Below are 11,229 nucleotides of genomic sequence, written 5' to 3'. Positions count from 1 at the left end.
GGAAGCCAGGATGGGACTCTGAGAGCTGCCGGGGTGCCTTCTCCCAGAGATTGGAGGGAATGTCCATCCGTGAAGTACAGTGTGGGGGGGGGCAGCCACCTGGAGTGGAGGGTCGAGGGGAGCTTTAGCTCAGCTCTCAGCCCAGCCCCCACATCTACTCCCCCATCTCCAGAAACTGAGACACAGGCCCAAGAGACTGCCAGACACATGAAACAGAACTTAGGGTCCCAGGATGGCTCAGACTCTCCTTCCAGGGTACTGGCAGCCCTTTGCTCTCCTCCTCCCTCTTCAATCATGTCCTCTCAGCCTCCAGCCAGGTTGCCTCCTCTCACCATGTCACCACCTCCCCTGACGCATCATTCACACGGTGCTTCAAGACCCCTCTCCAAGAATGAGGCCTGTATTCACCTCCAACCCAGTCCTCCCCAGAGCCCAGCATCTGTACCCACTGACTCCTCAGATACTGTGCAGAGTCCTCCCTCACACACCCAGCTGGCCTCCCTGACATCCTCCCAACATGATCCTTGTCCCAGTTGCCACGCCCCCCCACCCCCCCACCCCCAAAGCACATGGCTGGCCACATGTGTTCCTGTTGTTCTGAGAACACACCAGCCTTCCCCTCCCTGGCCCTCTGCCCTCCTAGTTCCTGACCCTGTCCCTCCTTCTCAGCAGTCTCTTACTTCTCCTTCAACACCCAAATAGAAGATGGTCTCTGAGGGGCGCCTGGGTGGCTCAATTGGTTAAGTGTCCGACTTCGACTCAGGTCATAATCTCAAGGTTCGTGAGTTCGAGCCCCGCGTCGGGCTCTGTGCTGACAGCTCAGAGCCTGGAGCCTGCTTCGGATTCTGTGTCTCCCTCTCTCTCCCTCCTCCACTTGAGCTCTCTCTTTCTCTCTTTCTCAAAAGTAAATGGATAAACATCAAAAAGAAGGAGGAGGAGAAGGCCTCTGAATACCCTGGCCAGCTCTTTCTGTACTTAATGTCGCCACTCTTGCCATCCTATCACACAGCCTCAATGTCTCTAAGTGCCCTCTCTGGGTTGTCTAGACAGGAAAGCTCCAGCCAGGTTGGAGGGCATGAATCAGGAAAAGTCTGATGGAGAAGCAACCCGTGGGCTTGGCTCTGCCAAGAGGAAGGGCACATGCCAGGGTGGGGAAGAGAAAGGGCATCTGGATGGAGGAAACAGCCTGGCTACAGAGAAATGCAAGTATGAGTGTGGGATTAGCACCAATGGGTGGAGGGTTGTGTACAGGGGCAGGACACTTGGCCTGGAGTCATGTGGGGGGCTTCAAGGCCTCATAGGAGAGGATGGTTCTCACCTCCACAACCCAGGATTGAGGGCCCACACCCATAGCTCCTCACTATGCCCTGCCCAGTTTGGTGTCTGGGAGGCTCCTCTTTGGGCACAAGCAGGGGTTTAGTTGGTGTAATACAGAGGGACCCATAGGCAGACAGTCCTGTCTAGCCTTCCCCCGGCCTGGGTCCTCAGAGCCGATGACCTCTTGGCTGAGGCCTGCTCCCACAGTCCTGCCGTACCCTCCCCCTCTCCCTTGAGATCTGGCCCCCAGCTTCTCTGGCCACTGAAGCGGCTTAATGAGCCCAGGTCACATGGACTATGCTACTGCTTGTGGGGAGGGCCCAAGCCCCCATGGCCACCCGACCAGGCCCTGACGTCAGCGGCATTAACCGTGCACTAGGCTTGTCTAATCTCTGGTCAGTGGACGGGCCAGGTTAGTCCCGCCAGAGCCAGAGTTGAAGACCGTGAAGGCCCTCAGGGGCACCTTGAGGTTGCAGGTCAGGCAGGGATGGTGATGACTGAAGGAGCCCAGGGTAAATGGCCCCTACCTACAAGACTAGGGAGTGGCCACTGTGCTGGCTTTGGGCCAGCTCTGATCCTCTGCCCTCAACTGTGAATCAGGCATGGGCTCCCATTGATCCTGCTCTGTAAGGTGTAATTATACTGGTGTGGTGAGTGGGGCCGAGGAGGCTTTGAGCTGAGAGACTCAGCTCCCCCTCCCCCAGCATACTTGTGGCCATGGGCAGGGCAACTTGAGGCCAGGCAGTGTCCCCAGTCCATGGGATCCAGGAATGCCAGTCCTGAATCCCAGACCCTGGGGTCAGAGTTACATGTGGAGGGGACCCCCTAGAAGGTGGGGTCCAGCCCCTGCCTGGTGTTTGGGCTTCTCTCTGCCCCTTGCCCAAAAAGGCTGGGAGCTCGTTGTTTTTCTTCCAAGACAAGGTGACTATGTGGAAGACCCCATTAGCCCACCTCTCCTGACAGCTTCTTCCCTCCCAAGCCTACCACTTCCACTTCCAGCTCCTCAAAGCCTCCTGTCTTCTCCCTTGCCTCTCCCCACTAAATCCCAGGGTTACTCCCCTGCCCCACCTCACTCCAGTAAACTGCTCAGTCAAAGGGTCCTTAGTGCAAATGAGCAGCCAGGGTTCATCCAGGCCTAAGACCACCCAGTGAGGGCCGTAAACCACTGGCCCAAGCCCCATCCTCCTCTCAAACTTCCAAACAGCACCAGCGTGGCTGAACTCCTTAATCCATCCAGTGTCCCCCCCCACCACCACCCTGTGCTCAGGCCTAGGCACCCTCACTTCCCCTGTCCCCAGCTCACTTCCGGATCCCAACATCCTCCACCTGGACATTGAAGATGCCACCCACATCTTCTGCCCAGCCCCAGGTATGTCTGCCTCCTGGACATCTCCTCCCCCAGGTGGCCACAGGTCTGGAAAACTCAGTCCATTCAACACTCCTGCAGTCCCACCAGCTTGCTGGGGGCATCACATGCACTTGGTCAAATACCACAGATCCAGACCATTGTGGCTGAGCCCCATCTGCAGATCCTGGCCCTGTGGGGTGACGAGGACATGTCTCTTCCTCACAGATCCTCCAGCCCCACTGCTGTCCTCCCCACGTCCTCTCATACTGACCTCCAGGAAAAATGTGTGTCCCTACATACCTGCTTTCCCGAAAAATTTTAATGATTATTTTTTCCAGAAATAGAGTTGTAAAATATTATTGATGATTTATTTCCATTAAATCCAGGAAAATAAGATTATAAATTGTCTTAGATATAGATAAAATAGTTAAGCTTAAAATAATGTGGAGTTTTAATGTACCTACTTTCAATTTTTTTCAACTATTTTAATGTTCCATAAAAATTTTACCATTAAAAACACACAAAAACATACATAGGAGTGGACATTTTCCTTTTGCTTCAGGTTCCAATATGGCTCGGCAGAGGTCTCTTGAGTCTTGTCTTTATTTAAAATTTTGATATTTTGTTTATCATGAGGGTTTTTTTTTTTTTGCTGTGATTTTGAATTTAAAACATATTGCATCAAAATATTACTTATCTTGATCACTGAACTTTTTGGCACCACCTTAAATTTTGCACCCAAAGGTGAGTGCCTCTTTTGCCTCACCCCAATCCCAGCCCTGCTATTATGTCCTAGCTTCAAGGGCTTCCAAGACCCATCATCTTCTGGAGGAAGCCTAGGCCCTCAGGCTGGCACTTGGCACCTGCCTATTGTCTCCCCACCCCGTGTCCCCTTTGCCTATTCCTGCCCTATTGAACTATGGCCCCCAAGCCCCTCTTTCTGGGCCTTATACACCCTACTCTCCCTGCCAGAATAAGCTTCTACCCCAGAACTTCTTGATCCAAGAATGTTCCTGTGAACATTTCCCAGGGCTCCTTTTTCCTTCAGCCCCTCTCAAGAGGCACAGGTTAGTCCCATGCCCCCAAGAGTGCTCCTGCCACGTCCGGCCAGGTGCTTCTCCCTGGAAGGGATGATCTTCCCATTCATGTCCAGCCCAACACTGGACACTTAATAAGTGCCCATAACTCGTGATAATTAATGCTCTTCCCTTCCCCACAAGAAAGGACAGCTGGGGCCTGATGCAAAGGTTTATTGCTGAGTCTGTGCATCTATCTGAGGGGAGTGTGGATCGTGCTCTGGTCTTGCGAGACAGAAACCCCCCACCCCCCACTGCAGCATAGGTCCTGGCCCACAGGCATCAGCAAGGACTCGAGGCTTGATGAGGAAGTAGGGGGCAGGGATATAGGGACTTGGGCCTTTGTCCCTAACAAAATTCAGGCATGGCCCTCAGTTTTTCCTGCCAGCAAATGGGCCCTGAATGGAAAGGGTGAGAGGGACAAGAGGGTTACCTGGGTTTACTTATGACCCCACCTGAGGTAGACCCCTCTTGGGCCCAACCTGGGCCTCAGTCATGTCCCAGCCTGGGGCTGATCGATAGGAGCCGGACTCTGCCCCCAGCCACCCCTCAGGACAATTTGACCATTGGCCACAGCTGGTGTCAACAGTACCCTCCCTCAAAACACCGTCCCCTTGGCCGGCTGGCCTAGAGTACTGTGGGCGGGGTGGTGGTGAGGTAGGACATGGATCTGGTGTCCAAGGACAAGGACGGAGGGGGCAGAGCCTGTGGGTGGAGGGTCTAGGGGTTACTCTGAGCCTGCTGTATGGGGAAGGGTACAGCTTGAGTCTCTTCCTGGTGCCCATGGTCTCCCAGGCCTGCCTCCACTCATTAATTCATCTATGCAGGAGCTGCACAGGCCAGACTGACTTGGACTTTGGACTCATGAAGCTACTGAGAGGGACAGTCACTGGCCACCGGGTAGAGACAGGTGTCAGATTTGTCACATGGAGGTGGTAAGGCTGGAATGGGCTGATGGTCAGCAGCAGGCCTGCTTGGAGGAGGGATCTCTGCCTGCCCCCCCTGCTCTTCAGGAAACTGGGAGGGAGGGCTGTTTGCCGAGCCCAGACCCACCAGGTGAGTCATGGGCCCCCTGCGGAGAGACCTGTAGGAGATTGGTCAGTTGGGCATGCTGAGTCACTGTGAGCTCTAGCTGCCCCAAGTCCTGCCTGCTCCTAGCTGGGGCTGGCTGGGGTGGGTCCTGGAGGCCAGCACAGCCAGGCCGTGAAGGACAGCAGTCGGGTTGGGGGTACCTGGCTCTGGGAGACCTGGGAACCACGGGGGAGGGCTGGGGCCTCAAGGCTGGTGGGGCTCAGGGCTTTGGGTCTGTGGCGTGGCTGGTGGGGCCTCACGCTGGGGCCCAGGAGTCCTGGGGGGCTGAGAGGCTCTTGTGTGCTAGGGCTACGAGGTGGCTAGGGCTACAGGGTGTCAGGGACACACGTGAGTTCAAGCACCTGTGAACAGAAAAAGGATGCCAGTCAACATCCCAGAGCTCCAAAATAATTGGTCTTAGGCTGAGAGGCACTGTGGAGGTGGGCTTGTAAGCAGTGACCCCTGGGGGATTGGGGTCAGGTCAAAAGAGATTAGGTGGGTGGGACTTATGCACCAGGGTCACGGGCTGTGGGCAGTGGGGTGGAACCTGAGGGGCCAGGATGGGGCCTGGGAATTGGGGGCCAGAAGCAGGCAGTGGAATGGTCTGGAGAGATGGGGCAGGACCTGATGGCCTGCAGTGGGACCTGTTGTAGTGAGGTGGGGTGAGGAGCTGGGGAGGCCGTGTAATAAGGTATTGAGACCAAGGGGCAAGACAGGGGAGCATCCCAGACCGCCAGGAACCCACCTCAAAAGAGGCCGCAATCTTTGAGGTTCTCCTTGATGATGATATCGGTGACAGCATCGAAGACAAACTTGACGTTCTGTGTGTCGGTAGCGCAAGTCATGTGGGAATAGATCTCCTTCACGTCGCGTCGCATGTTGAGCTCCAGGAACTGCACCTTGATGTAGTTGCCCGCGTCCTCGTACGTGTTGGGCCCTGGAAGGGAAGGGGAATGTGCTCACTCCATGTCCGCAGTCCTTCCTGCGACGGCAGAAGCTCAGGCCCACATCATGGGGTTGGGGCGCTGCCTGGCGGCCAGGCGAGGGGGTGCGGCTCTCACCGTCGTAATCAGGGAAGCAGATGCTGAGATGCGCCTTTTTTATCTTCTCTGAGAAAACGTCTTTCTTGTTGAGGAAGAGCACAATGGACGTGGTAGCGAAATAGCGGTGATTGCAGATGCTGTTGAACAGGTGCAGGCTCTCGTGCATGCGGTTCTGAGGAGGGCAGAAGCTGTCGGGCACCGGTAGTGGGGCACGGGCAGCTGCCCTGCGTGGCCGCGGCCCACAGGCTCCGGGACACCCGGAGCCATCCAGCTCAGACAGCTCCAAGTCACCTCCCCTCCACTGCCCCCCTCAGCGGGGCTGCTAGCTGTCTTGAGTCCTCATTCAGACTGTTCTGGAACGAATGTCCCCTCTCAGACGCTCCCCGCTCCTGCAGCACCGTCTCTGGCTTTCTGTCTCAGGCCTTGCTTGGCACTCACCACTTCGTCGTCCTCCACCAGCACCATGTCGTAGGCGCTCAGTGCCGCGATGAAGATGATACAGGTTACACCCTCGAAGCAATGGATCCATTTCTTGCGCTCAGAGCGCTGCCCGCCCACATCGAACATCCTATGGGACAATTGGGACCTGAACCCGTGCGCATCGAGCCCCCTGAACGCGCCCACAGGCATCCCCTGGCCTCCTTATGCTGACTGGGCGGCATTCGGATGGGACTGGCATGTGGAGGGCCCGAGACTTTCTGCGGGCAGGGCATCATAGAAGGAACAGGGGCTCTCGTAGGGATGGGGTCTCCGGGACCTGTCGGGGCCTCGGGGCGCTGCACTCGGGGCCAGACCCCTAGAGCGAGAGCAAGGGTGAGGGCTCGCCGGGTCGTACCGGAAGTGGAGGTCCTTGAAGGAGAACTGAGTCTCAATGATACCCGTGGTCTTGACACGCGAGCGCAGCACGTCCTGCTCAGTGGGCACGTAGCCCGGGGTTACCAGGCGCTCCAGGTCGGAGAGGTAGCTGCGGGAGACCGCGGAGGGTGGGTGGGTTGGGTGAAGGGGTGTGGCAGGGCCCTGCCCGCACCCCCAGAGCCCCGCCTGCGCTCTCACTAGCCCGCCGAGTCGTTGAGCTGGTACTCAGAGGCGCGTTCGAAACAGGCCTGGATACCCGAGTCCTTCCACAGCCGCTGGATGATGTCTGACATCTCCTTGGGCATCGTGCCCTCCTCGATGGTGTCCGCCATGTGCATCAGCTTCCGGGCATCGTCCTGAGGGCAGGGTGGAAGTGGTTGGAGATGACCGTGGACTTGAGCCCAGTCTTGAGCCCCCGGAGGCCCCGCTCAGCCAGTCTCCCTGCACACCTGGCGCGCAGAGTCTCCATACTGGATGTTGAGCGTGGTCATGGCACGCACGATGGCGAGGATGGACTGCAGTGTGTTGCCGTAGATGATGGCAATGAACTCGAGGCACTCTTCCAGAGAGTACCCATCCTGGTGGATAATCCTATGGCCAGGGCAAGCCAAGTCAGGGCCAGGTGGATTGGTGGGAAAGGACAGGCCCCGTGGACACGCCCACCCCCAGAGGCCTCAGAAAGGGCAAGGGCACTCACTTCATCTGCTTGACAATGGTGCTCTTCCCGGACTCACCAGCACCTGGAAGGGAAGCCCCGCCTCAGAGCTGCACTGGCCACACCTCCCCACATCACTCCCCTGGCATCCAAGGGCAGAAGGTGGGACCAGACATACTCAAGGCACCAGTCCAACCCCCCCCCCCCCCAGTTCTACCTGTTTCTCCCCCACCCCCCAAAGTAAGGTCCTGACACCTTTGAGGAAAAACATTTGTAAATGTCAGGAGTGACAGACGGAGGCAAAGACCTCAGTTGTGCGTTGAAACCTCCAAGACCCCTGGTATTCACTTTCTTGAGGAGTCTGAGACCAAAATAAAGAAAACCTGGAGCGCCACTTTGTGGAGAGTTCTGGTACTGTATGCAGGGGATTATTTGAGCCAGGTCAACCCCTGCTTTTCACCTGGTGTGGGGAGGGGAGTGTCTCAGAGGCTCAGAGAGAATTAGCGCCTTTGAGTGGGGGAGAAGACAGAGATGACAGCCCCTCTGAGCCTGCTCTCGCCAGGGCTTTGGGCACAGTTAATGAGATTTCTGGCTTAGCCTTTATGTCTTCCCTAGGGTGCTCTGGCCTGGTCCTTTTGCCCACATCCAGCTGCCTGACAGGACCCTGGAGAGCCTGGGTGGAACGTACACTGCCTTTTCAAAGCAGCTCCTTCTTCCACATGTGAGGAGGTAGTGGCCTGGAGGCACCGCGTCTCCCCACCTCTCCTCACTATCCATGAAACCATGGACATGATTTTATCTATTCTTCACTGGGCCTTAGTACCTCTGCACCCTCTTTAGGTCTGCCAACAACAAAGCTCTGGAATCTGAGGACCATTGTCTGTGGACTTGGGCAGTCCTAGGGGATGCCCACTCCCAGGTGGACTGTTACTGTCTTCCCAAGCGAGCAGCCCTATTTCGGTGCTCCCAAGAAAGCCCCTGGTTTCTGATGCCTGCCTAACAGGACTTCTCCAGAGGGGAGGGAGCTGAGGGAGGGCCCTCTGGAGAGGGGTTCCAAGGGATACCCAGCCTTGGGGAGTTGGGGTATCACCTATTAGACCCAGCCTTGCCTGGCCAGGGCTCCCATTCTGTTTCCTGACCTGTCTCAAGGTCATTCTGCTTCCCAAGTCACCCCTATTTCACAGAAGGGCTATCTGCTGACCCCCCAGGCCTCTGACCTGGTGGCAGTGGCCCCACCTGGGCCCACACCCGTACCCAGAAGCAGCAGTTTCACGGTTCGAGCATCCTTCTCGGCATCTTCTTTTAGCTTCTTTTCCAGCTCCCTTGAGTGCTTCTCCTCGGCGCTGGCCCCAGCCCCCATGGTCCCGGCAGCGGGTGAACAGGGTGGTTAAGTTGGTTCCTCTAGATGGAGGGGATCCCCAGAGCCAGGCTCAGGCCAGCCTCAGGCCTCCGCAGACACCCTTCTGGCCCCAAGACTGGCAATCAACTGGCCCCCCCACAGACCTGTGCAGGCCCTGGTGGGGCTGCTTAGTGGGATTTAGGGGCCAGGGGTTCCCAAGAGCCAATGAGAGACAAGGACAGGTGAATCCAGCTCAGCCCCCAGCCCTTCTAATCAGGGTGGCATGGCCCCAATCTCTCAACTGCTGACTCTGCACCCCTCTCTTCCTGCCCCAACCCTCTAAGAGAGATCCTGGGGACAGTCCAGCCCGTGAGCCAGAGCAGGGAGTTGTGTTCCATAGGGTGCAAGCTTAGAAGGGGAGAATAGGACCTTGAGTCCCTAGGGTGGGGACAGTTGGGGTGGGGCTGGCAACAGGGAGTAGAGGGAGAAGCAAGCATGGAGCACCTGCCCCTGCCCAGCCCTGGACTCAGTGCTGCTCCTTATTTTGTAAGCTCACATGGTCCCCGGTGAATGGGTACCTACATCATCAGCCCCATTTTACTGATGACGAAGTAGAGGCTCAGACGGTCACATAGAAGGAAGTGGTTGAGAAGGGCTGGGTGACTCCAGACCAGGGTTCCATGCTCTGCAGAGAGTCAAGAAGGAAAGCAGGGAATTGCATTTGCCTGATACTGAGGGCTGGATCTTACCTGGGCAGGGCCTCTACATAACTCCATGATTCCAACAGACTTGGGGTGGGGGCGTACATGTCCACTGTGTGTGCCTGGGTGTGTGTGCGGCTATCCTTTGCTGGCATCAACCAAAGCAATGACATGACACATTTGTCCGTATGTATACTTGTGTGTACACATGTGCCTGTTTGTGCCATTGAGTACATGTGTGCCTACGCATGTCTTTGTACATGTGTGCATGTGTGTAGGCATGGTTTTATTTGTTTTTCCTTATGTGCACATGTGCTTCTATGTGTACCTTGCTGTGCTTATGTGGATTAACATGTGCATTTGTGTATTTGTGTATGGATGTATGGATGCTTGTACATGAGCAGTGCATGCATTAGCATGCACATGCCTATTTTTGCCTGTGCTTATGTAAGCACGTGCCTGTGCGCATGTGCATTTCTACATGTGTATGTGTGCATACTTGCATGTGCCTGTGCCTATGTGTACATGTGTATCTGACCGCAACAAGATCCCTGACTTGCAGAGATGGCCGGGCTCTTCCAGAGAATGTTTTGCAGGCCTGTTGTCACATGTCTGCTAGTCCCAGAGCAGGTCTGGTGCTCCCAGGGGCAAGGAGGAGTGGAACTCATCTCCCATCCTTCTCCTGATCTGTTCCTTGTGTGTGTTCTAGGATTTGCCTAAGGGCATCTGTAGGGCATGCCTGCCTCAGCTTAGGGGGCCTAGATTCTGTATTCAGGTTCAGATGGCACAAGAAGTACTGCTAGGTGGAAGAGGTTCAACTGAGCCTAACGTGTTGAGTTCCCAGGCTCTGGAGATTTCCCACCTCCTATATAAAGACCCAAACCCTGGGCTCTCAAGGCTCCCTCCAGAGACCCTGACCCTCCTGGCTGGACTCCTCTGGGACACCTAGCTGCCTTTCAGTACTCAACTCTGCTGCAGACCCAAGAGACCACGAGGGGGTGCCAGGGCCTCAGATCCTGAGTGTTAGAGACTGTCCCTAAACATGTGGGAAATGGATACTGGCTCCTACCAGAGGCTGATGGCTTCACATCTACTCTATGGGGTGGGTGGGTGGGGTCTGTCCAGGAACAACCGATTATCTGTGCCACTTTCAGCTTCCAGCTTCTACCCATCCCCTACCCGCCACATTGTAAGTGGGCTCTGGCAGGGATTTGGGGCAGTGCAGGAGCCCAGGTTTGTTGAACCAGCACAAATCTGGTTTCTGCCTATTGGGTTTATTTAAAGTGGGGCCATTCGCTGCCTCCCAGTCCCCACCTGGCTCCCCTTGCCTGCCAGGTATGGCTGTAAGCCCTGCTGGACCCATGGGCCTTCCCAGCTCTTAGCTTCCTCGGCCAGGTCTTGACTCATTCAATTTGGCCCAGGGCCCCCGGCCCCACTTCCTCCTCTCCAGAGGCACCCCACCTGTCCTGGTCTTCACCACCTCTGGACATTTGCTCATGCCAGGCCCTCTGCTGAGAGCTGGCTGGAAGGAAGCAGGAAGGATGGGAATTTTGTCAATTCTCAGGGCAGGGGCAGCCAGACTGTGAGGGCTGTGGCTTTGTCTTGCCAATTCTTAGCCCTTAGAGCCTGGCACAAAGCCCACCTCAAAGGCAGGTAAGAAAGCAGTGTTGAACAGTCAAACCTGTGAACAAACGAATGGAAGCTGAGCTTGCAAGAGAGGTGTGGGAATGATGGTCAGACCACATAAAGGGGGGCAGGAAGGACAGGATCTGGGCATGGGCTGAACCCCCATCCTCCCTCCCCTGCCAAGGAGAAAAGCCAAAG

General features: G+C 56.2%; 1 protein-coding gene across 1 annotated transcript; it reads right to left on the bottom strand.

The window, feature by feature from the left end:
• Positions 1 to 4,968: 4,968 nt before the first annotated feature.
• On the bottom strand, positions 4,969 to 9,167 carry GNAT1 (G protein subunit alpha transducin 1). The gene is made up of 9 exons (XM_049640518.1): positions 8,620 to 9,167; positions 7,408 to 7,450; positions 7,160 to 7,301; positions 6,909 to 7,066; positions 6,691 to 6,819; positions 6,294 to 6,423; positions 5,874 to 6,027; positions 5,558 to 5,749; positions 4,969 to 5,174 (listed from the first exon to the last, which is right to left on the bottom strand). The coding sequence occupies exons 1-8, from the start codon at positions 8,723 to 8,725 to the stop codon at positions 5,559 to 5,561; spliced, it is 1,053 nt and encodes a 350-aa protein (XP_049496475.1). The 5' UTR covers positions 8,726 to 9,167; the 3' UTR covers positions 4,969 to 5,174; position 5,558.
• Between the last annotated feature and the right edge of the window lie 2,062 nt (positions 9,168 to 11,229).

Source organism: Panthera uncia, chromosome A2, assembly GCF_023721935.1.
Source record: "Panthera uncia isolate 11264 chromosome A2, Puncia_PCG_1.0, whole genome shotgun sequence".
NCBI classification, from domain to species: Eukaryota; Metazoa; Chordata; class Mammalia; order Carnivora; family Felidae; genus Panthera; species Panthera uncia.
This window is presented reverse-complemented; position numbering and strand designations above follow the sequence as displayed.

Excerpts from the sequence above, each read along its gene's own strand:
- GNAT1 (XM_049640518.1), bottom strand. The coding sequence starts at position 8,725 with ATGGGGGCTGGGGCCAGCGCCGAGGAGAAGCACTCAAGGGAGCTGGAA. Across the intron at positions 6,820-6,908 it reads CTCAACGACTCGGCGGGCTA|CTACCTCTCCGACCTGGAGC; the intron begins GTGAGAGCGCAG and ends GGTCTCCCGCAG. Across the intron at positions 5,750-5,873 it reads CTGCTTCCCTGATTACGACG|GGCCCAACACGTACGAGGAC; the intron begins GTGAGAGCCGCA and ends CTTCCCTTCCAG.